General features: G+C 48.1%; 1 protein-coding gene across 7 annotated transcripts in view; it reads right to left on the bottom strand.

Moving 5' to 3' along the window:
• Positions 1 to 491: 491 nt before the first annotated feature.
• The window catches only part of DZIP1L (DAZ interacting zinc finger protein 1 like), a 42,919-nt gene continuing 18,005 nt past the window's right edge, over positions 492 to 25,405 (bottom strand). For all 7 annotated transcript variants that reach the window (XM_011286138.3, XM_011286140.3, XM_006936380.4 and 4 more), the window contains 11 exons: positions 22,900 to 23,028; positions 18,098 to 18,160; positions 16,735 to 16,875; positions 14,413 to 14,443; positions 13,322 to 13,375; positions 12,846 to 12,979; positions 10,908 to 11,100; positions 7,396 to 7,612; positions 6,766 to 6,953; positions 3,180 to 3,319; positions 492 to 1,600 (listed from right to left, as the gene is read on the bottom strand). In XM_011286138.3, coding sequence (XP_011284440.2) covers positions 1,439 to 1,600; positions 3,180 to 3,319; positions 6,766 to 6,953; positions 7,396 to 7,612; positions 10,908 to 11,100; positions 12,846 to 12,979; positions 13,322 to 13,375; positions 14,413 to 14,443; positions 16,735 to 16,875; positions 18,098 to 18,160; positions 22,900 to 23,028 — 1,452 coding nt within the window. In that variant the 3' untranslated portion in view covers positions 492 to 1,438. The remainder of the gene's footprint in view (positions 1,601 to 3,179; positions 3,320 to 6,765; positions 6,954 to 7,395; positions 7,613 to 10,907; positions 11,101 to 12,845; positions 12,980 to 13,321; positions 13,376 to 14,412; positions 14,444 to 16,734; positions 16,876 to 18,097; positions 18,161 to 22,899; positions 23,029 to 25,405) is intronic.

Raw genomic sequence — 25,405 nt, 5'->3', positions numbered from 1 at the left:
CCTTTGCTGCATGCTCGAAGTCTTGATCATCGTCTCTGCTAGGTGGGCGGATGAACTTGGAGTCCTCAGCGAGGTACAGGTATGGGTCTCCCTTCAGGCAAAACACTGCTGTTCAACTACGAGCAATGAAGTAGGCCGAGAAGGTGCGGACTCCAGGGCCTGGCCGTTTCTGCCCAACAGGGACTCCCTGCTCGGCAGCTCCCACTGGGTTGGTGGAGATGTCAGCCCCAAGCGGCAGTCTGGGCCCCCCCCCACTCCCCGCCTGCTCCTGCCTCCTGCTCCCTCTGCTCTCACGGTGATGGGACCTGCATTGCTTTTGGAGGGCTCTCCCTGCCGATCCTGCTTCCTCCCACTTCAGCCCAGCAAAGCTCTGGCCCTCCTTACCCCATGTTGGCAACCACATCCCAATGGACCTCACCTGCCACAACACAGGTGCAGCTGCCTTCGCCCCCCTGTGCCCCTTCTGAAGCTCCAAAAATAATGAACGCAAGCGAGTTATAACCATTGTGCTATATTTAAATGTTTCCATATGATAAATTAACACCTTTTACATAAAAAAAAATACAGTGGTTACATATATAACCTAATTTTAGAAATAATGTCAAAGATTAAATTTGTGGTCCTTTGGGCATGAGGCCCCAGCCAGGCGGCCCGCCCTCCCTCCCTCTCTCCCACCCATAAGCAAGCACAGCCAGACTTCAGCTCTGGGAGTCTCTCCAAGATCTCCCAAGCCTGCACTGGGTGCAGGGTGTCATGGGAGCATAGTGAGGGCCACCCTGGGGGACATTGAGTAGGACTCTCCCTCTCTCTCAGCCCCTTCCCCGTTCATGCTCTGTCTCTCTCTGTCCCAAAAATAAATAAACGTTGAAAAAATCAATGTCATCCCTATATGTTTAAGTGGACTCTCTGTCACTAGACTACTACCCAGTACTTCTGCCCCACTCACCTCTGCCAGCACCCCAGCAAGGTAGGGAGAGCCTGGAGGACCTGGCCCAGAGCAAGCACTCAGTAAATGACTTTGGATCAATCACTGAATGACTGACTGAGACATATGTGTCCCTAGAAGGACACCAAGTAAGACTCCTCTCCACAGCATTCCCACAGATTGACAATACGTCACAAAGATCAAGTGGCTCCTTCAGTCTGGAGTGAACATGGTGGTGGGGGGAGGAAAGGGCTCATTATAACCCTTTCTCAAACCATAGGACCGGGAGCACCCAGCCAGGTGCCCCTGGAGCTCTGGAACAGGACCCCTCCTCACAGACAAGAGAGGAGAAATCATATCCCCCTTCTGCTCTGTTTATCTCCAGAGAGACCTTCTCTTCCAGAGAAGACCTCTCAGTTACTGGTGAAGACAAGAGCGGCCTAGTAGCCTCTTGTGTTGGGGGGGAGGGCGGAGGGCACCCTGAGCTGGCCCCAGCCAGGTTCTGGGGTAGGATCACCAGCCAGGGACCCTGGGTCGGCCAGGGCTCCAAGGGCTGGTGCCAAACTTCTCCGGCGGCTTTGAGCGAGACAGGGGCTTCAGTTCTTCTCTCTGGCCCAGGTCCTGGGGGAGATCTTCCAAGGAAGAGATCTCCAAGTCAGTCTCATCATCTGAAAGCTGCAGGGAAGTAAGGGGGGAGAAGAAAATGCATTCTGACAAGGGAGGATGAAAATGCTGGACAGACACAGGGACAAAATGCAGGTTTGGAAGAAGCAGTTGGGAGACATTCCTTCTCCTGCTTTTTCATGTTTCCCTGTCTGAAAACCTGCTTCAGAGACCTGGGGTCAGAGTGATTTCAAACGCTCCTGAAGTTCCACTGGCCAAACCAAGGCAAGCTCCTTGGAAAGGCTTACAGCAAATCAGGCTGCTCTTATCATCTAAACTTTGTCTAGATTTTTCAATCCCCCACATAGATGGAGCTGAACGCCCAGAGCCTTGACTTTCCTGAATGCAGCAGGGGCTAAAGTCCCTCCCCACCTGCCCTCAGATGGCTTCTGCGGGGCTGGTTAATACCCTGACCAAAGGAGCAGGAGGATAGCTCTTGGGGACCAGGAACCGTCAGCCTGGAAAGGGTCTGGGCTGCAGCCAACGCAAGAGCCCGGGGGTACCCCTGAGCCACAGTCACCCCTCAGAGCTCTCAGTGCCCATCCCCTGGCACTGAGGGCTACCTGGGTTTTGATAGGAACATCCTGTGCATTTTCTCCCAGAACTTAAAGCCAAGCAATCAGAACCACCCCGGGCCCAGGGCAGCAGGCTAAGCCTGCTGTTGGATAGTGACCCTCTTTCCCCAGGGGAAAAGGGGCAAATTTATTTTAATCACCTGGACTAGATACTCACCAATGCACATGGGCTGCATAATAAACCAAGCACATTATGTAATAAGAACATGGTCTCCTGAGAAAGTGATTGCCCACTACTTCAGACCGTTAGGGCAATACCTCTGGTCATCCCAGGAGGCACCTTTTTGACTGAAAAAGGTGATACAGGAATGTGAAGTAGCGAGAGCTCTAAATGTTTCTGCCCCAGAAAGTAACGGGCACATGGGAGTTACTCCCTGACCGGAGGCAGTGAGGAGGGCGTCTGAACGGTAATGTTGGGGAGTCTGAGCATCTGAGCTCTAAGTCTGACAGCAGCTAGAGCCTCAGAGAGGCAAGGCCACCAAGGCATTCTTAGTGATGAGGAATGGCCTGGAATATTGAGAATGAAATATCTACATATTCCCATTATATGTTGTCGCCCACTCCAATGCCTGCCCTTGAGGAGAAGTCTGCTCCGCACTCAGCCTGGTGTTGGGGGCCTCGGCTGAGTGAAGGAAGGGGCCGAAGCCCGTGGTGGGGTGAACCAGAGCCAGGAGAGCAGCTACTACCAGCAGCTGGGCACAGAGTCAGGTCCAGGCTGTGTCAGAGGCAGGAAATGGGAGCGTGAGTGACCAGGAGAAGCGACCTATACAAGTAGTTGCTTGTATAATGGACCAAAAGGCTTTTTAATGTCAACAGAGATACAAAAAAAAAAAAAAAAAAAGCATTTGAAAGTGGCCACCCCTCCACCTGGGCAGGGGCAGAGGAGACAGTGAGGTCACCTGTGATGTCCCACTAGGGCCAAGGCTGACACTCACTAGACCCCACCCCAGGCCCCCAAACTCAGAGCTGGCTCTGTGGGAAATGGCAGGGCAACCTCCAAGAGTCCTGCACCCTACCTGGGGCTTCCTTCCTGGCACGGCAGCCTTCCGTGGGCCGGCGCTGGGCATTAAGAACAGACTGACCCCTCCAGCAGGCTTCTTCACCGGAGCCTCCAGCTGTTTCTCAAGGTTTTTGACCAGCGACTGCACCAGGGTTCCTGGAAGACAACCAGAGGGAGAACTCCAGAGAATGAATGCCTCATCCTTGTAGGTCATGACCAGGCTCTGGAGTGGACAGAGGGAGTGTAGAGAAGGGTCAGGAGGAAGAAGAAAGGGTAACCACAAAGAAGAGGGGCGAAGATAGAGAGAAGGCCCAGGCCAATGGGTGCCAGAAAAAGAAGGCTTTGACCATCCTAAAAATATAACTACACTTAACAACATGGCTGCAGACAGAGGCTTAGAAAGCGGTTCTTCTCTCCAAATGGGAGGCAGAGGCAGAACCTCTGCTCACTTGGTACATGAAAAGCAAGACTAACGTGCAGACACAGCCTCCTTCAACATCTGCACTGAGATGAGAAGAAGTATCATAAAAATAAATCATCACAGAAGGACTGAGGGCCGACAGGCTTTCTGCAAACTCCATGCAGGAAGGGGGGCTAAGCAAGGCACAAAGACGATCAACAGACTCCTGGTGACATGGTAAACCATGGCGGATGGCCAGATCTCAAGAATGGCCAGGAAGCAGGGAGCTAACCATGGCCTTGTAGGATGCAACCGTCTGAGGCTCTGAGCAGCCGTCTGGGGCTCCAACAGCCTTGGTTCAATGACTCATTGGAGAAATGTTTGTTTTCTAAATTCTTTTATGTTTATTTATGTTCGAGAGAGAGAAGAAGAGATGGAACAAAAGCAGGGGAGGGGCAGAGAGAGAGAGACACAAAATCCAAAGCAGACTCCAGGTTCTGAGCTGTCATCAGGACAGAGACCAATGAGGGGCTCGAATCCACAAGTGGTGAGATCATGACCTGAGCTGAAGCTGGACGCTTAACAGACTGAGCCACCCAGGCGCCCCTCAAGAAATGTTTGGTAAGGGCCACTATGTACCAGGCACTGTGTTCCTCACTTCTCATTGTCTTGTCTTGATACCTCATTTTATAGAAAAGAAACCAAAACCCCTCACACAAGCGGGTAACAAGTGACAGCACCCAAACTATCAGAGGACTCCTGACTCCCACTTCTAACACCTTTCCATCTTATTGCCCCACCTGGTGGCCATCGGTACTTCTCCAAAGATTTACTTCTGATGGATTCTGATGGACTGGCAGGCTTGGAATATGCTATGGACAAGATAAAGTTCTGCAGAATCCATTAAGAGCATGGAATTTACAGGTTGTTCAGATATGGGTTTATATTCCAAAGTTTCCACTTGATGACTTTGAAAAGACAAAACTCTTCATTTCCATGTTCTTTAAGCCTTGGCTAGAAAATGCACCTGAAGGGGTGCCTGGGTGGTTCAGTCGGTTAAACATCCGACTTTGGCTCAGGTCACGATCTCGTGGTTCAGAAGTTCGAACCCCACATCACGGTCTGTGCCGACAGCTCAGAACCTGGAGCCTGCTCCGGGATTCTGGGTCTCCCTCTCTCTGCCCCTCACCTGCTCACACTCTGTCTCTCTCTCTCTCTCCCAAAAATGAATACAACATTAAAAAAATTTTAAGAAAAAGAAAATTCAACTGAAGCCAGAAGCTGCAGGCCTTTCCATTAACAGTTTTATAAGAAAATCTTAAAAGAGGGGTGCCTGATGGCTCAGTCAGTTGAGCATCCGACTTTGGATCAGGTCATGATCTCACGATTCATGAGTTCAAACCCCACATTGGGCTCGTTGCTGTCAATGCAAAGCCCACTTCGGATCCTCTGTCCCTCTCTCTCTCTCTCTCAAAAATAAATTTAAAAAACATAAAAAGAAAAAAATAAAAGAAAATCTTGAAAGAATGGGAGTTGACTTAGTTGTTTCAGAAGAAAAATGCTCAATTAGTTATTGTAGTACACTGTTAGATAGAAAGTGACAGGTTTAGGGATGCCTGGGTGGCTCAGTCAGTTAAAGCAATTGACTTCGGCTCAGGTCATGATCTCACGGTTCGTGAGTTCAAGCCCCATGTCGGGCTCTGTGCTGACAGCTCAGAGCCTGGAGCCTGCTTCAGATTCTGTGTCTCCCTCTCTCTCTGCCCCTCCCCTGCTCGCTCTCTCTCTCTCTCTCTCTCTCTCTCTCTCTCTCTCTCTCAAAAATAAATAAATATTTTTTAAAAATCTTAAAGAAAGTGACAAGTTTAATGGATATATTCATTCCAGTTAATCGTAACATTTAACTCAAATTTCTATGATGTCTTTTCATCAAGTGAAATTGCTAAATCTCTTTGCTGAAAAGGGCAAAGAACTTTCCTGTAAAAATGCCACTATGTCCCTAAGACCATTGGTGGCAATGAGTCAGCCTGCTGTGAAGGTTCACTGTGACCTTCTGAAGCTGTCACCCTCCATCTTAAGGTTAGCTGGAAAACCACACTCTTTTGTTACAAAAACTTTCTTTGTGTGAGACTGCATGTGTTACAACCAACTATATCTCTCAAAATGTTCATTGTAACCTAGGTTTGCCCTGGAGGCTACTTTTACTGCAGCGATAGTTGGCTGGGTAACCACAACCCCTTGATCTGGTACTAATGAACTCAAGAAGCATAAAAGACTGTGTGGATATTCTCAAAATTAGGAAAATGGCTAAAGGCAGTTCTTTCTGGGAAAAATTTATTTTTCAAGTAAAAAAAAAATGCCACCAACACATTAACTTCAAAAACATAATACAGAATCTGTTTTTCACGTTATTAGTTCTGGGACCTTGAACAAGTAACATAAGGTGTCAGAGACTTAGTTTGGACATCAGTGACAATGTGTGTGGCACACGTCACCTCATGCGTGGCATGAAGGCATTCCTCCTCTACCAGGTTGGGCAAGCAGAGCATGGACACCCTCTCAGCACCCCCCCCCCACTTTCTTACCTCTCCTATCCACTGGAGTAGCCAAGCAGAGGGACTGCAACATCCCCTGGGCCATCTTTCTTTTTCTGATATGCTCCCTGCACCTGTGACTGCGTTTGGAGGCCAGCTGGACTGTCCCCACAGCGGCATACTTCAGCCCTCTCTGCGGTTTTGCTGACCCCACCCCATATGGCCACAAGTATGGTGAGAATCTAGGTTGGGGAGGCTGGAGGGGGTCCCCACATTGGCCTCAGGAGCCAATCAGGCTCTGAGAGGAAGCCTATGCCTTAGCATTACTAGGCACTATCTCCAGTAATAGAACAACACTTCAATCTCCATTTGTCTGGCCACCATGTTCATTCTCTAACGGTAAGGATGTGGAGGACAAAAGGAGCGAGCTCCTCCAACTCCACCAGTTAGGCAATTCAATGACAAAACAAGGGGCAAAATAAAACTCACTCAGATTCTATCCTTCTTCTAACTGTCTCTGCGACCACAGGAAAATACCTGATGGGAGGGACGTCATTCTGTCCAAGTCACAATGAGTTGCCAAATCAGAGAACCCAAAGAAAAAGAGTGTTTCCAGGACTAGAGAAATCTGGGCTGGAGAAGGGCTACCTCAGTGGTCCCAGATCACTCACCTGAGGAAGCCAGCCCACCTGAGCCTTTTTCAGGGGGCTGGGCACTCCCCTCCGACGTCTCTGTGTCAGACCAGTCCCACTTGTCCTCTGGCCGGGGCCCCATCCTGGAAGGACCTCGTGGGGGCTGGAGAGATGTCCGCTGCATGGAATTTCCCTCTGAGTCCTCTTCAGAACTGAATGGGGGTGTACTGTCATGGACAAGAAGAAATGAGGGCTACGTGGGCCAGAAAAGCTTTGGAAGCCAAACCTCACCACTTGCAAGCGTGTCTGATTTGCCCCAAGTCAGCCCTGCTCCTTCCTTGGGCCCAGATGATAGCCAGGAGTCACTCTGGAGCATAGCAGCCACACCAGCAACTCTGTGAGAAGATGAATGCCCAGCCTTTCCGGCGTGGCAACTAAGGCTTTTAAGGAAGAGATGGGGAAGGTAGGGGTGGGTTTGTCCTGGCCAGGAGCAAAGGACCCCAGTCTCTTCGTGAGGTCTCAGGATGGACCCCAACTGAGGCTTCTCCTGTTCACTTCTGTCTCTGCCCCTCACCTGTCTGCAGAAGCCTGCGGGAAGCCCAGATCAGGGCTGCCTGAGGCTGGGAGCCACTGCCAAGACCCAGGGGGAGTGCGGAGTCCGGGGCTCACCTCGGCCCGGGCCCTGAGGAAGCAGAGGTGCCGGAGGGTCCACGTGCTCTGGGGCGCGGAGTAGGGGTGGGCACGGGAGCCAGGCCAGCACCGTGGCTGCTGTGGCTCTGAAGAGTTGTCGTGGGTGGCTCTGCTGGCTTAGATGGCAATGCCACATGCAGCGTCCTGGACTTTGGCTGGGCCTCTTTGATGGCCAGTGGGTTCTGCTGGCTTTTGACTAGAAACACAGATGGGAATAAGTTTCAAGGCATGAGCATCTGGGGCTTCAAGCCCGAAGAGGACGTAGAGACAGGCTCCGGCACACTAGAAATGGACAAGTCAGTCTGTCGCAGCGTACCGTGATAACCAGCGCAAATATGACCACCGCCCCCACCGCAGGAGTCCTGCTGCTGGCCAGACTCAGGGCTGGGACCCACAGTTCTAGCACAGACCAGGAGAGCAGCTGGTCTTCCAGGGTCATGCCATCATTCCAGGAGTCCCACGGGAGTCGGCAGGTCTGAAGTGGGGCCTGTGGGGCACCTGGGTGGCTCAGTGAGTTGATCATCCAACTTCGGTCAGGTCATGATCTAATGGTTCGTGGGTTCAAGCCCCACATCGGGCTCCGTGCTGGCAGTGCAGAGCCTACTTGGGATTCTCACTCTCTCTCTCTCTGCCCCTCCCCTGCTCTCGCACTCTCTTTCTCTGTCTCAAAACAAATAAAGAAACTTAACCAAAAAAATGAAGAGGGGCCCAGCTTGTCAGCAGCTTCACCCTCCCCGTGTAGTGCTAGGGGCTGACCTCGCCAAGAGCACCCATCCTCTCTACCCACCCAGGCTGCAGCCGCTGGAGCGCAGACAACATTGCAGGGAGACCCTGCTGCCACCAGAGGTCGCAACAGGACCACATGGGCCACCCAGACCCACTAAATCCTCCTGGAATTCAGTCCTTTAAAGGCAAGCACTCAGGTTCCTCAGAAAATTAAAAATAGACCTACCCTGTGACCCAGCAGCAGCACTGCTAGGAATTTACCCAAGGGATACAGGAGTACTGATGCATAGGGGCACTTGTACCCCAATGTTTATAGCAGCACTTTCAACAATAGCCAAATTATGGAAAGAGCCTAAATGTCCATCAACTGATGAATGGATAAAGAAATTGTGGTTTATACACACAATGGAATACTACGTGGCAATGAGAAAGAATGAAATATGGCCTTTTGTAGCAACGTGGATGGAACTGGAGAGTGTGATGCTAAGTGAAATAAGCCATACAGAGAAAGACAGATACCATATGGTTTCACTCTTATGTGGACACTGAGAAATTAACAGGAACCCATGGGGGAGGGGAAGGAAAAAAAAAAAAAAAAAAAAGAGGTTAGAGTGGAAGAGAGCCAAAGCATAAGAGACTCTTAAAAACTGAGAACAAACTGAGGGTTGATGGGGGGTGGGAGGGAGGGGAGGGTGGGTGATGGGTGTTGAGGAGGGCACCTTTTGGGATGAGCACTGGGTGTTGTATGGAAACCAATTTGACAATAAATTTCATATATTGAAAAAATAAATAAAAATAAATAAAAATAAAAAATAAAAATAAAAATATAAAAATAAATAAATAAAAAATAAAAAAAATAAAGGCAAGCACTCAGACCCAGCCCCTCCCTTTTCCGAATTCCCCAGCGGGGTATCCAGGATCGGCAATTTTTTTTTTTTTTATGGAAAGGGAAGAGAAGGGCATCACAGAGTATCAGAGTACTTTCCCACAAAACTCTTACGTGTGTGGACTGTCACAGGTAAACTGTGTTTCTTACTGCAGTTCAAGATCAAAAACGCTGGAAATACACCGCTCTCAGAGAATGCGCTTACACAGAAGTGGACCTTCTAAGAACAGACTGGAGAGAAGGGTAAAGCAGACAGACTCGCTGACAGAAAGTAACAAGAATAGCTACAATTACTGCACACAGACACTAAGCTAAGCACTTTACCCACAGCACCCACCTGGCCCCAGATGCCTTAGGAGAGTGTCGTTTTCCCTACTTTACAGGGGCTGCAAGAGATCCAGGGACTCAGGGCCCACGGCTCCACGCAAGTCAGTGGTACCTGCAAACCCAGGTCATCAGCCACCCCAAATCCAGGGCTCTTGCCACTCACAGCCTTGCTACATCCCACAGCTCTGCCCCAAAAGAAAAGAGGCACAATCTAAGTGGAGACCAGAGGTGAGCATTCATGCAGCACTCGTGGGACGTAGAAAACGAGCATGTGGGCATCCAGCTGGAAAGAGAGGTCTGCAAAATGCTGTGGAAACACAGTGCTCACGTCACACCTCTGTGACATACCCTGGAGACGGCAGGGCCCCAGGACCAGGGAAGGGCAGACAGGCAAGGGGGTGGTTCTCACTCCGGTTTTCTGACCACAGGAGCAAGGGCTGGAGGGGAGGGGGTGCCTGGAGGAGCAAGATACCTTTCCTCTTCTGGAAGCCTGTCCTCAGAGGATGCTTTCCTTCTTCTGCCGTGCCTCCCGGTCCCCTCTCTCTGCCGCACACCCACCACCCCTGTGCTTGGCCCCATCATCACCAAGTCTGGGCCGCTTTCCCAGCAGAGGATCTGTGCTTGGCACGGATCGGCCTTAGTAAATTCTAGAATTATTGGTCCACGTACCAACTAAAATCATCTCTCACATCCCCAGAGAATGTGGTCCACACTCTGGGAAATTCGTTAGGATGACGAGTTCAGGCTGGGTCTGCCTGGACACAAGGCGATAAGAGAATCGATAGCCCCTGGTATATACTCATGAGGAAAAGGAGCTGCAGCACCACACTGCACAAACAGCCTCAGACCCCCTGAAGCCCTCCCCCGGCCCCTAATTTCAGCAGCTCGGTGGATCTGGAAATCCTCTAGAAACAGGGGGCTCTCAAACCCAGGAACACAAGTTACCTTGCTTCCTCAGTTCCCCGAGGACAGAGACTGGAGGGCCACCACTCACACACTTGAATCCTCCCCAAGAGCCCCTCCCCCCCACCCGCCCCGGCGAAGCAGTGGCTGTGACCCGGCCCAGGGAACCAAGTCTGAGCTCTGAGAGTGTGTCAGCAGGCAGACCTCGCCCAGCCTCCCACAGCTCTGGAGCAGACTTTGCATTTGATCCCTTTTGCCCCTGCCTGCAGCCCCAGTGCTCTCAGGCCTTGGGCCCTCTCCCAGCACTGACATCCCTGGCTTCAGGGCCAGAAACTGTTCCTCTCTGTTGGAGCAAAGTTCAACTTGCGGTCAAAGCAAGTAAACCTGCAAAGTAGGGGCAGCAAGCTCAGGGCTAACCACAGGCTCTAATGCCGGCTCTCCTCCAGCTTCCCTGGGTGACCCTGGGGCCCACTCCTTGACCCTGTTTCCCCCAAAAGGGGACTTTTGGACTCAGTCACCTGCAAAGACACTGCCATCTCGCTCTTTCAAGCAATGCCCTGCTGGAGGCAGAAAGTACACCCTCCTCGTGTGCAAACAAGCCTGGACCCTCTCAGCCCCAACCCCCAAGCAAGCCCTCTGACCAGCTCACCTGGAGCCCCGCTGTCCAACTGGGATGCCGGGGCCATGTGTCTCTGTCTCTGCTTCACTCTACTGGTGGCTTCCTTGACAAGCTTTTCCCTCAGACTCAGAAATTCAGAAAACCTCCGTGCCTTCTGCTCCCGGTGGGCTCTCAGGAGGGACTCGAGGTGTCTAAGAGTTTGAAAGGGGATTCCCTTTGCATCCTAGAAGAGACAGAAGTTCCCCCGTTGGAGACAGAAGTTCCCCTAAGCCTCTCGCACCTGCTGCTGGCCTGGGAGTCACTGTGCTCAGCACCCAGTGCTTTCTGGAAGAGGATGGGGTGACGTCAGAGCAGGGTGGGCAGCGGTTGCACACGCTGCAGGAAGTGTAATGGTTTAGGGTCTGGGAGCTGCATCAAAACGTGCATGGCAAGACGATGCAATGGGGCTACGCACAACTCCATCGACATCACAGCTTCTGGGGCTCAGGTGGGACATGCCCTTCCGCCACCCCACTCATGTGAGGACAGAGACCAGAGCTTGCTCCTTTTGTACCTCATTTGTACCTCATAACCATCATGCCAGACGGGTTGTCCGCTGTGCCTAACAATGTGTGAAAAATGAACTGCAGGGACGCCTGGTGGCTCAGTCGGTTAAGCATCTGACTTCGGCTCAGGTCAGGATCTCATGGTTCGTGGGTTCAAGCCCTGCATCAGGCTCTGTGCTGATAGGTCAGAGCCCAGAGCCTGCTTCAGATTCTGTGTCTCCCTCTCTGTCTGCCCCTCCCCTGCTCATTCTCTCTCTCTCTCTCTCTCTCTCTCTCTCTCTCTCTCTCTCTCTCTCTCTTAAAAATGAATAAACATTTTTCTTCCAAGACCTACTGGAAGTGGAAGTTGCTTGGGCTTTTGACATCCACCCAGAGCCCATAAGGATTCATTCAAGGTTAGAAAGAAATGTTTTAGGGGGCACCTGGGTGGCTCAGTCAGTTAAGAATCTGACTTCAGTTCAGGTCATGATCTCACAGTTCGTGAGTTCGAGCGCCACATCAGGCTCTGTGCTGACAGCTCAGAACCTAGAGTCTGCTTTGGATTCCATGTCTTTCTCTCTCTTTCCCCTGCTTGTACTCTCTCTCTCTCTCTCAAAAATAAACATTTAAAAAAAGTTTAAAAAAAGAAATAAATGGGTTTTTAAAAAATTTTTTTTAATGTTTATTTTTGAGACAGAGGGAGACAGTGCAAGCAGGGGAGGGGCAGAAAGAGAAGGAGACACAGAATCTGAAACAGGCTCCAGGCTCTGAGCTGTCAGCACAGAGTCCAACGCGGGGCTCGAACCCATGAACCGTGAGATCATGACCTGAGCCGAAGTCGGGCGCTTAACCGACTGAGCCACCCAGGCACCCCAGAAAGAAATGTTTTAATCAAATCTGATCTTAGGGCCAAAGTTAGATGGAACAGTAGTTGAAAACATTCAAAGGTTAGTGTTTTTATTTAATAAAATATGTCATCGATGCCTTTAATGATAAAATGCATGCTCTGGTTAAACACGGGCATGAGGGTCCCAGACATAGCTTTCACTGCCTGCCTCACCCACAGCCACTTGCTGAGTGCTGTGGCCACGTGTGCCACTGATGATGGACACTTCACCCAAGGGACCCTTTCAGAAGGCAGACTGAACCAATTAAATTCCCTCTGTCAGAAATAGACACAGATGAGTGGAGAGCACAGAAAGGTCAGGATGCACGGCGACACCCCAAGAAACCACTGGAAACAGAGGAGAGAGACCACATTGCTGCCGTGCGGTGAGGGGAAGCTGTGTGGGCTCATGTTCCTGGGTATGAAAGGCACCCCAGTTGGAACAAATAAGACGAATAAGCCTACACTGTAAAGAGCAATCAAGCATCTGTCAGGTTAAGAACATCGTGTGTCTAAACGATAGACAGCAGCCCTCACAACAGTAGCCCGGGATCTTACTCTCTTTATCCCCATGCTTTCCAGCTTCTCTTCCAAGGTGTCCTCCAGGATTGGCCTGAACTGCATCAGCAGGGTGGGGTTTCGCCTCAGCGCTGCCAGCACCTTCTGCTGTCCGTCTCCGGAGTCCTCTAACTCTGCAGCACAAGACAATGACCAAGGTGAGAGGAGGTGAGACAGGCACACGGGACAGGCTACGCATCAGATGCCATTCCAAATCCTGCCTCCACACACCTGCCGGCTCTGTGACTCTGGGCAAGTCACTGACCCATCGGTGGACCATTTAGATCGCATGTTAGTGCCTGTGTGTAACGTGCCCGGCACACACAAGGGCTTCAGAAATACTTATTTCCTTGTCCCTACTTCTCCTCCCCCCCAGCTTCAGTAGCCAGACATGGTGAAGTAGACACAAACTAAACAACGAAGAGGACAATTCTGTGTCCTGCATTAGACACCAGGGAAGGAAACTAAGACCTCACCTTCCTCAGAAGAGTCCTCCTCTGTGTCCATAGCCTTCAGGCCCTTGTGGATCCCTGAGAAGAGCAGGAACAGTTAGTGTGGCCTCAATGCCCTGGACCCTATCCCTGACCCAGAGGAAAGCATGGGACACCACATGAGTGTCAGCAAGAAGGGGTAAGCCCTCCAGTTGTTTCTTTACCCGGGATGGAGCCATGGTCACAAACACTGACACGGGGAGCCAGAAAGACCAGAGTTCACACAGTCCAGCCCTGCCCAACCAGCTGTGCACAACACGGGGAGTCCTGGAACCTCGCCAAGCCTCAGTCTCCTCATCTAGAAAATGAGGATGATAATGCCCAGCCCACATTAAATTGTGGGGACAGTGTAATGAGACCATAAGTCTAAAGTGCTCGGCGAAGCCCTTGGGAAGGTTGGGGCTGCAGGGACAGTGCTTCTCTGAACTGCTTGCAAAGCTGGGAAAGAAACATCTGACCTAGAGGCAGGGGATGGGAAGAGACGTGTGGATTTGCAAGAAAAGGCAGAAGGGAGGCTGAAGAGCTAGGACAGAAGAAGCGGGATGGAGCAGGAAGGGCCAGGTTTCATAAGGGGCTGGCGAGGGCCATCCAGGTAGGGGCAGTGCCCTGCCGGTTACTGTCTCCCTTTAGAGGCCAGCACGTGCACTCCCGCACACAGCACAGCAGAGGAAGACAGCATACTCCCTAAACCGGCCACATTCACACTGATTTGGGGACAACGTGCTACCCCCTGGGAGCAAGGTAAAAGTTGATGGTCCAAACTGCAGACGTGATGAGTTAGAAAGAAACTTTTCCCAAACCCTGCTCCATCCATCACTGCCCCCAGGATCCTCACCCTTCCCCATGCCTCCACCACCCTACAGAGAAGAGCAGGCCAGGTAAGAATCCACCGCAGGCTGGAGCCCTATATGTCCCAGAAGAAAATACCTTCTTGCCCTCCCTCACCCAGCCGAAGAGCCTGACAGCACATGTCCCCTGAGCTGCTGTCACCACCACCACCACCCTCATTCTCCAAATTGACTGGTGGGGAACAGGAGAGAGAAGAGGACAAGACAAAATACCCCGTGCAGGCTTACCCTCCTCCTTCCTCAGAGACATGGTCTGGATCTACAAAGATGTGGAAGAGAGCAGGTTACAGCCAGCAGGGGACTCTACTCTGAGCAGTGCCTCTGCCTAGCACCATAAAGAAGGGACAGCCACTGTTTCCGTGCCTCTCCCTGGGAGCGAGGAGCTCGAAGTACACTGCCCAACAGCATCTCCATAAGTGGGGGGAGGGGCGTGGCACCAAGGCTGGATGGCAGCAACCAGCATGGCATCGTGCTGCCTTTTCCCCTGGTGGGAACACCCCCCCCCCTTCAGAGAGGGACTGTGATTCGAAGGGCAGGAGCCCCATGCAAGCTCCTCAGCTTGCAGGGACAGGGACACAATCAATACTTTTGGTACAATTGGTGGACAACCAGGGCAAGGTAGGCTCCCTCCCACGACGGGGGCATCTGAGCTGAGTGTCCCCTGGGAGGAAGGAGGAGGGATGTGGACGGTCACTAAACTGTCTGCACGGCCCCCCTCCTCTTCATCCTCCTTCCACATAGCTGCACATGGGACAGCTGCTTGTGAGTATGTGACCCCCCCCACCCCCCACAGAGCTGACTGTCTAGGTTTGGGAGGAGAACTCTGAACTGATAACATGTGAAGTCAAGAGCCAGTGGCAGCCAACTGGTTTTGGTTTGGGTTTTGTTTACTTGTTTGCTTGTTTGTTTTGCCACATGGGACAGATATGAAGTGAAAGGTGATCTTCAGAATAAAAGAAAAAAATTGCAGCAGATACACAGAACAGAGGTACACAGCAAAGGAAAACCCCTGACCACATTCATGTATCTGGTTCCAGTTTATTCCCAGACTCAGCTGCTCTCCTGCCATGAACTCTGTGAGACACCCTGTCTACCCTAATGACAAATTCCCTCTTCTGCTTAAGCTTGAGTTGTTTTTTATTATCTACCAATGAATGACACATCCAATGTCCATTTCCAAATGTTTCCTCCCTTGTCTACCTCTATTCTAGAGACTGTAAAACTAATTACTTGCTTTCTAACCTTCTTTGCAGCTGTAATTGCCCATGTAATACAGCTTTGATTGATAAAACATAAGCAAAAGTCTTATAAAGGGGCCTTTTCATCCACTTCTTCTATTGAATATGGTTGTGATGGTTGGAGCTATGGCAGCCATCTTGCAATTGTGAGAGTCAAGCATGAGAACAGAAGTCAACACACTGAAGGTGGTAAAAAGAAAAACAGCCTGGATTTCCAATGGCATAATTTTGCTGCTAAACCAAGGCCATCGACTGTCACCTCTTTTACAATAAAAATAACCCCCTATTAACCTATTCTGAATCCATGTTTAACCAATGAGCTCCTAAGTGAAATATTTGCAAACAAGAGTTCTGGATAACAGAAGGAAGAGATGTCCAGACTGGTCCTGAGGTGGCCACAGCAGTGAAGCTAAGTGTTTGCAGAGGCGGGAGGAGGGGCTGTGCAGTAAAAAGAAAAGCAGCAAGGGACGGGGTTAGACACCTGGCTGAAATATGGCTGGGGAAACAGAAGAGCACAAATAGCCAGCGTGCAGGAACAAGAAGACTGAACCAGATAGTGACAGGAAGTGCTGTGCCTAGAGAGTCTGTGTGGAGGGTGGTATCAGAACCGTGGCAAGGACCTGAGGCCACGGAGGGGCCCCTCTGAGGACAGATACACTTCTCTGCTGACCTGGAACTCAGAAGGGGGAGCTGAGCCTGAGCAACAGGTGCAGAGTCTTGGGGCCAGTTTTAAGAGAGAGGCATTCGTGAGTAAGTGACTGCTCATCATACCAGTTTATCTGACGACCTCACCAGAGGGTGTTCACTTATGAAAAGGGTATTGGGTAGGAAATTATGTCTGTGGACACAGTGAAAAGAACACAGGCTGGGTATTCCACTGCCTGGCCAGGGCTGAATCCTCCCCTGGCTCTTACAGGGTGTCCGACGTGGATGCAAGACAGGCACTTGATTTCTCCAGCCGGTTGCATCATCTGTCAAGTGACGATGAGGAGGCAGCAATATCTGCCTTGAAGAGTGAGCTTTAAATGAAGTACTAAGCCAAGTATCCACCAGGTGCCTGTCCTTAGATGGTCTCTGATGTTAGTGTGAACCCAGTAACACAGCCCCTAAGGACAGCAGACACGTCTTCGGCCTGGAAAAAGACAGGCTGCATCCTCACCATTCTGTGCCCCTGACGCCTGAGGACCTTTCTCTCTCCTTAATGAGCCTGACTAATGAGACCAGTGCCAGTAGTGAGTGCCAGAGAAGGGAAGGAGATCCTCGCAGAGGTCGAGGGGCACCGAGGCCTGGCTGGGAAGAGGGACAGACCTACCATCTCTTCCTGGGAGGTGATGAGCCTGGCTTGTTCCTGGAGCTGGGCACGGAGAGCACTGATCTGGCGCTGGGCCTGGGCGGCTGCTTTCCTCTGATCCTGAGACAGGGAGGCCTGGAGCCTCTCATTCTGCTCCTGCAGCTGGTGGGCACAGGAGAGTCAGTCACATGTCCGCAGGGACCTATGGCTGCCCAGGATCTGCAGGGCCTGCACCTGTAGGCAAACACTGGCCGGAGTTTCACCTGAAGCAGGGGAGGGGGCTGCCAGACCTGGACAGGTGGCTTTCTAACAAGACTGACTACTGTCCACGCTTCACTCAAGGGAAAATAAGAATTGAACTCAGGCCCCTAAGATCAGGGCAAAAAGGCTCTCTGTCCAGTGTGACTGCCCACTGAAGCACAGTCAGATAACCTGAGGCCATTCAAAAGTCCTCAAATTGTGTTTTTAGGTAAAAACAAAAGGTGAAGGAAATATGGTCACATGCTGTTGTAAGAGCAGAGAGAAGATGATATTACTTATGTTTGCATAAAGAAACTTTAGAAAACTACACTAGGAAGCAATAAAAGTCAGCTGTGGGGTGGGTTTTGGGGGCAGGTAGAGGGAGATGGGGAGGAAGTGAACCTTAATGTATCTCAGCACACTTTACTGAGGGTACCTTAACATATTTCTTCTGCTTTTTGAATAAATGTAAGTGTATTGCCCATTTTAAAACATCTTAAATAAAATAAAACCACCAAGATGGAAATTACAGGAATTGGGGGTGTCTATCACGTGCCAGCCTCTGATCTGAGACTTTTAACTTCTGAGCTTTCTACAGGCAGAACATAGGGCTCTTGTTAATTGGCTTCCTCCTCAATTTGCTTTCTTCTCAGGGGCGTTTTCATAGAAGCTGTTTTCTCAGCCTGAAGCCTGCTGCTCTCTGTTCCCTGGTCTCAGTATCTGAGCCCTTCCATTTGGGCTCCCTCTGAACTACAGCTGAGGTCCACAGCCACCTGCTTCTCTCCTGGGTGGGGTTTCAAAGAAGGGCCCAAACATGAAAGGACCAGGCAATTCATCAGAGGTTATCAGCACAACCCACCTCGCAGAGCCTGAAGGGGTCCCTGCAGAGAGGACTGCAGTGTAAAGCAGGTGTTGGGTTCAGAAGAAAAGGCCAGGGGGCCCTACTCCTGGCCTGGGAGGCTGCTGTCTAAGCAACGGACCAAGGCTTTCTCTGTATGGAGGGGAGTCAGCCGCCAGGAACTGTGTCAGCAACAAAATACCTGCCAACCAGTTCGAGAGGAGTAGGGGTGAAGGATGGGGGTGCCATAGGATGAGAGGAGGTCACAGGAAACCAAGCTCCCCCAGACCACCCAAGGAGGGCTACCTCTCGCTTCTGAGCTGCGTGCTCTCCCTGCAGTTCCTTCATTTTTCTCTTCCATTCTGTTTTCTGGAAAAGATAAAGGTTTGTCAAAACTTTTGTCAAAACTACCCCTAGATGTTAAAATATAGTACGGGGGTCACCTGGGTGGCTCAGTTAGTTAAGCATCTGACTTCAGCTCAGGCCATGATCTCACGGTTCGTGGGTTCGAGCCCTGCATCGGGCTCCATGCTGACAGTGCTGAGCCTGCTTGGGATTCTCTCTCTCCCTCTGTCTCTGCCCCTACCCTGCTCATGCTCACTCTCTCTCAAATAAATAAACTTTAAAAAATAAATTAATTAAATAAAATATAGTATAAAGCAACAGGAATTAAAAAGTACTGGCCCATAATTAGGCAGAGTAGTGAGAAGAAAGAAAGCCCAGACAAAGATGGGGGAGAAAAATGGAAGCTTAGTCTGGAGAAAGATAGATTATTGACAAATGGAGTTCAAGAGGTAGTTAAACTGCCTAGAAAAAAAAAATGAACTTGAATCTTTATTTCATATCTTAAACCAAAATAAATTTTAGGTGGGTCAAAGATCTAAACTTAAAAAATGGAAGTTACATCAGCAAGACCGTACAGTAAGAAGTTCCAGCTCTCAAACCCTCCACAGATGAGAATTCCTTTATGGGAGCCCACGAACCCGGCTGAGAGCTTCCAGCACCTCAATGGAGCAAAAACACCTGAGAATAGATGCATTCCAGAGAAGTTTCACTTCACCTGCATCAGCTCTCCCTCAAGGTGGCACAGCTCAGTGCTAAGGGAGACCTCCTCAGCCCACAATTTTTCCCACGGGGGAAGGGGACAGAGAGTGAGCACCCACTGCCTCAGCCTTGCAGGACGCTGCCCGGGAGGCCCGCTTCCGTCCCACCCCTCTCAGAACTGAGGGAAAGAGCACAGCTGACTCAACTTGTGGCCCTGGCACACGGATCTCAACAACCAGCCACAGATCCAACTGGACACCAGCTGGTGTAAGTGAGAAGTAAATGTACAGAGTAGTTATATGCAATTGATATTAAGTTGTTATCAGCTTAAAACAGACCGCTGTCCTAGAAGATGTTTTATGTAAGTTTCATACTAATCACAAAAAACCTACAGCAGATATGCAAAAGATAAAGCAATCAGAGCATACCACTACAAAATAAAACCATCAAATCAAAAAGGATGGCAGCTGGGGCCTCTGGGTGGTTCAGTGGGTTGAGTGTCCGCCTTCAGCTCAGGTCCCAATCTCGCAGTTCGTGAGTTCGAGCCCCACGTCGAGCTCTGTGCTGCCAGTTCAGAGCCTGAAGCCTGCTTCAGATTCTGTGTCTCCCTCTCTCTCTGCCTCTTCCCCTCTCCCTCTGCCTCTTCATGCTCTGTCTCTCTCTGTCTCAAAAATAAGTGTTAAAAAAAATTCAAAAAAAAAAAAAGAATGGCAGCAAGAGAGGAGGAAAGGAACAAAGTAACTACAAAAATCTGAAAACAATAAAATGGCAATAGTTAGTCCTTACTTATGAATAATTACTTTAAATTTAGATGGATTAAATTCACCAGTCAAAAGACAAAGAGTGACTGAATGGACTAAAAAAGTAAGATCCAGCTGTGTGCTGCCTACAAGAGACTTACGTTAAGGGCACACTTGCAACTGAATGGATGGAAAAAGATATTTCACACAAATGGTAACCAAGAGAATAGGGGTAGCTTCACTGCTGTCAGGCAAAAAAGACTTTAAGTAAAAAACGGTTACAAGAGACAAAGAAGATCACCACATAATGATAAAGGGGTCCATTCATCAACAGAATATAGCAATGTAAATATATATGCATCCAACGTCAGAGCACCTAAATATATAAAGTGAATATTAATACAACCAAAGGGAAAAATGGCCGTACAGCAAGAGCACTGGGCCTCAATAGCCCACTTTCAAAAATGGAGAGATCCGGACAGAAAATCAATAAGGGAACACTAGACTTGAACTGCACGCCAGACCAAATGGACCAAACAGACATATACAGAACATTCTACCCAAAAGAAGAACAACCTATAGAATGGGATAAAATATTTTGCAAACCATATTATCTGATAAGGGGTTAATATCCAAAATATAAGGAACTTAACTCAATAGCAGGGAAAAAAATTAAATGGACAAAAGACCCGAATAGACATTTCCCCCCAAAAGGCCTATAACATCATTAATCAGCAGAGAAATGTAAATAAAACCACAATGAGATATCACCTCACACCTGTCAAGATGGCTGTTATTTAAAAAAAAAAAAAAAAAGATAAGCGTTGGTGAGGATGTGAAGAAAAGGGAACCCTCATACACTGTTGGTGGGAATGTATATTGACACAGTTATTATGAAAAACAGATTGGAAGTGCCTCAAAAAATTAAAAATAGAGTTACTCATTTCCCCCGGGGTATCTCCCAGGTGTACATGAGGTATACTTGTTAATAAACTTGATTGCTTTTCCTGTTGTTAAAAGAAAAAAAATAAAAATAGGACTACCATATAATCCAACAATCCCACTTCTTGATATTGATCCAAAAAAACTGAAATCAGGATCTCAAAGAGATACACTCCCATGTTCACTGCAGCATTATGAACAGTAGCCAAAATAGGGAAACCTAATAATCCATTGGTAGATGAATGGATAAAGCAAATGTGGAACATACATACAGTGGAATACTATTCATCCTTAAAAAAGAAGGAAATCCTGCATCAACATGAATGAACCTAGAAGGTATCATGCTAAGTGAAATAAGTCAGGCAAGAAAGACAAATACTGTATGATCTCAGTTACGTGTGGAATCCAAAATAGTCAAACTGACAGAAACAGAGAGAGAATGGTGATCACTAGAAGTTAAAACAGGGAGAAAATGGGGAAGTTATGGTCGAAGGGTACAAAGTTCATTATGCAAGATATATATGCCTGGTACATAATACATGCATGGTATCTGTTGAATGTATGCGTGTGTAGAATTAAAAACCTTATAACCTAAACATGCATGCTAAAAAATTCCTCATTCATATACAGTATCACCACAATGTATCACTAAAACTTATACTTGGAAAGACACCAAAATGTTAAAATTGAATATATTTTTGAATGTCAGGACTGTGGATAAATTTTTCTCTTTTGGCCTCTTTTTGTTCTTTCTTTAGATTTTTATGAGTATGTGTAATGTGTGGTTGGTTTTTTTTTTTTTTTTTTTGAGTATATATAACTTTTAAGTTGTAGGAAAATTTTTAAAAGCTCTAAAGAGCAGTTTTCAATTTCCTAAGAATATCTCTGTGTGTGAGAAACGCTGGGATAATCTTTTTCGAAAAGTGTTTATTACGGATATTTCTCATATAAACAAAAGTATAGAGAATATAGAATAATGGAGTCCCATATACCACCACCCAGCTTCAGTGATTAGCAATTATGGCAAATCTTGTCTTATTTATACCCCATCTACTCCCACCCCCAAGACTAGGTTGTTTTAAAGCAAATTTCTAATATCATATCATAAATATCTACTCAGTTGTATTGTATACTTTGCTAAGAAAGTAGATCTGATAAGTGTTACTGCCATACACACAAAGAAAATAAAATAAAGAGTGGAAGGAAACTTTGGGAGGTGATGGATATGACTGTGGCCTGATGGTGGTGAGGGTTTCAAGGGTGAGTTCTTATCCCCAAACTCACTGAGTTGTATACACCAAGCATGTACAACTTTTCACATGCCAATCATATCTCAGTAAAGTGGTATGTATGAATGAATAAATAAGGCCATAAAAGCACTACAAGAAAACACAAAAATATTTTCTTTTTAAACGTCAGAGTGGCCATAAACAAATTGATGATTTGATCATTTTGACCACATAAACATTATTAATTTTGTATGACCCGAACCACGATAAAGAAAATTGAAAAGACCAGTATTAAGGGAAAAATAAGTAGAAGAATAACAGAGGGCTGGGTTCACTTCCATATGTTATACAGACTCACAAACCGGGAAGGAAAATTAGGCAAAAGGATGTGAACAGAGGTCATAGAAAAAAATTAGCTTCCCTTACCGGGAAACTGGTGAAAGGAGACATCAAGCAGTAGAAATATTTTACTGCTGTTAGTTAGACTTTAAGCTCTTTCTTCACAATCTTAGAGAAGCAGAAACAGAAGCACAACCTGATTTAGTAACGATCCCCATTGCCCTTCCTTGCCGTGGGATTATCAGTGATTTAGACCCTATCTCGCCGCATCGTTGCACGATTCATCCAGGGGTGGCCAGAGCCGCCTCCTGCCGGCTCATGAGAGCAGACTGTGCACCAGCCTCTCCAATGCCATACCCAGGGACCTCACGGTGGTAGCACGAAATCAGAGATGGCGGGAAATTCTACACCATGGAAAATGGCAACTGCTACCTATTAAAGCAGAGAGCCGTTGTTAAATATTTACCATCACATCACTAGATCCATCCCAAATACCTTCAAATCCAGAAGATTTGTTTCCAACTGGGTTGGAATCAAAATGAGAATAAAGGCGCCCAATAAGAGACATAACTGTATGTGTTCTGAAAAGATCCCAAGCAAACCTGATACTGTACCATCTGTATCACCAGCCCCACCTCAAGCCCCAGCCCCAAGCCTAAGAATCCTATTCCATGATTCCATGTATTGGCAGAAGGTCTGAAAATGTAGAATTTGATGTCTTTCAGCTTCCGTAACACCACAGGGCGAAACTAAGAAACTTTGTTGGAAGACAACCTGGCTGGCGGCGGAGGAAAAGCATGAGACGTTAGCTCACCTGCATTTCCATCATCTCCTTCAGGGCCCGGAGTTCCTGAGTCTGCCTGAGTCGCTCCTCAGACTCCTCGTCCCGTAGTGACCCGAGGTTGGACTCCATCATATGGTGGGACTGCAATGCCTGCAGTTTCTGAAAAGGCCGGGACACCGTTTTATTTAGATGAAGATCTAGTCTTGATGTTGTCTTTTACACCTTGAGCAATGTCAAAAAGGCACACCTTACCCAACCACAAAGTCCAAGCTGTCCTCACCAGATATCTACATGCCTGCAAACACACCCACAAGTGAGCATTCCCCTTCCCCAGGGTTGAGAGCTCAGTGCTTACACAGGAGAAGCAAGTTCCCGTGGAGGAACAGAATTTGAGAACATAATTTCAATAGCACTAGCATTCTGCTGCATTCAAAATCCGGAGCTCACTAGACAGCCGCCCCCTTTCCTCTTCAGTCTCAAATAGGCTGAAGAGAATCAGACTCCTAGGGCCTTTGGGAGGGTCTCAGGCACTCTGGACCATCCCCTGAGGACTCCTGTCCCTCCTCCCACAAAAAAATCCTGGTTGTCACCAACCAGACCTGGCTTTGTGTGGCTTGGAGTGGTATCACCCATACCTAATGATTCCTCAGCTAGCTGCGTGTAATCTGAAGGAAAAGACACAGGAAAGTGGATCCGAGAGAAGAGGCCTTTCCACCTATGGCTATATTTTTAAATATATCACTGCTGTATTCACAAAATTAAATTATCTCCATCTCTATTATTTTATACAAAACTCGTAAGACCCATTAAAGCTTTCAAGAACTGCAAGTCCCTGAGTTTAACCTGATACCATTCTTGCTAATCTTTAACTCTTCTCTATTGCTAAAGCAATATCCGGTCCAAATGTTAACCATTTCTAAACCCCTTGAGTATTTTCATAGAGTCAAATGCTTTATCAAGTGTATGCACAACGCTCGGCTTCTTGTGTGTCATTTCTGCCTTCACCCCAATATTTATGATGCCCAGAGAGCTGGCTCTCTTCGCATATGACAAACCGGCATGGTGATTTCCATTCAAATGGGTACTCCTTTGGCCACTGGATTTACCCTACATCTTATCTCTCTTCAGTCAGGTAACTCAGCCAAAGTAAGCTCACAGACTTCTGTACCAGGGGGGAAATTTTGAGGAGAAACATCTTCAAAAAGTATTTCCCTCTACCCAATGGGGCTCCTGGGTGGCTCAGTCAGTTGAGCGTCCGACTTCAGCTCAGGTCATTATCTCACGGTTCGTGGGTTCGAGCCCCACATCAGGCTCTGTGCTGACAGCTCAGGGCCTGGAGCCTGCTTCGGATTCTGTGTCTCCCTCTCTCTCTGCTCCTCCCCTGCTCACACTCTGTCTCACTCCAAAAATAAATAAAGATTAAAAAAAATTTTTTTTAAGTATTTCCCTCTCATTGGCCTTCCTGGCAGCAAGGGAAATCTTTTGTTGTGTTATGAGGTAGACTGTCTTACAGTGTTATTCACACTCACTCTAACCGAAATCTTCTCTTTTTCTCCCCAGAATTAGAAAAAAAAAATAACAAAGTAATTATCCAAATACACTGAGAATTTGGGTCTCCAGTTTGGTTCCCATAATAAAAGTAAAATAATGAAATGTCACATGAGAGGGAACAGGGAGAGACACACAAACACAAAAACACAGCATATGCAATCCTACAGAGAAAAGACAAATAAAAAATAAAAAACAGAAAAATGATGTTCCAGTTTAGGGAAATGTGATCCAAGTTAAAAAGAAACCATGGATGGTAATTATGTCCTCACTCACCAAAACTTAGAATTTCCTAGCCAAAAGTAACCCTCTGGCCTTTGATGGGGTGGTTTCTGAACAGTAACTCCAAATTCAAATCAATACCTATCTATCAAACATCCAGTCAGCTAGTGCCGTGTCAGGAGATGAGAGTCAGCAGGGTACACGCCAGCTCAGGGAAGATGGATGTGGAGCTGGGGGGGTAGGGCCATGAGGTCCATACGGTGGGGGAGCATCTTACCTCCCACAAATCGTTCCTGACCACACTGCAGGGAGGGCTTAAGTCACTACAGACACACACACACACACAGCTCTCATCTCAACCCCACAGCCACCCCTATCCTTGGCTTCCCATCTCAGATTGAGATGATGGACCATCCAAGACTCCAAGCATATCCTATGACAAGCCCCTTCTGGAAAAGTCGTCAAGGTATTCCTTTAGCAAAACGTGGAATGACTGTGAGAAATGCAGACAGTTCATTTTCAAAAACAAGAAATGATTCTCCTTGATGTTAGAAGGACCAATAAGAGCTCGATACATTCTGAAAATATTTCTCCTCAAAACTTTTTCCCTGATATGGTTTTAGTCATACAGGTTTATATGGGAAGATACAGTCTAGGGATAATCTTTAATAATGTTTTCCTGAATGAACTTAACAGTATATCCATTAGAAGAGCAGAGGCTTACAAGTTTAAAAAGTTAAGTTCAAATCCCAGGTCTACCTCTTAG

The sequence above is a fragment of the Felis catus genome, chromosome C2, assembly GCF_018350175.1.
Source record: "Felis catus isolate Fca126 chromosome C2, F.catus_Fca126_mat1.0, whole genome shotgun sequence".
In the NCBI taxonomy this organism is placed as follows: Eukaryota; Metazoa; Chordata; class Mammalia; order Carnivora; family Felidae; genus Felis; species Felis catus.
The sequence above is the reverse complement of the archived record's forward strand: the minus strand, read 5'-3'. Positions and strand labels throughout refer to the sequence as shown.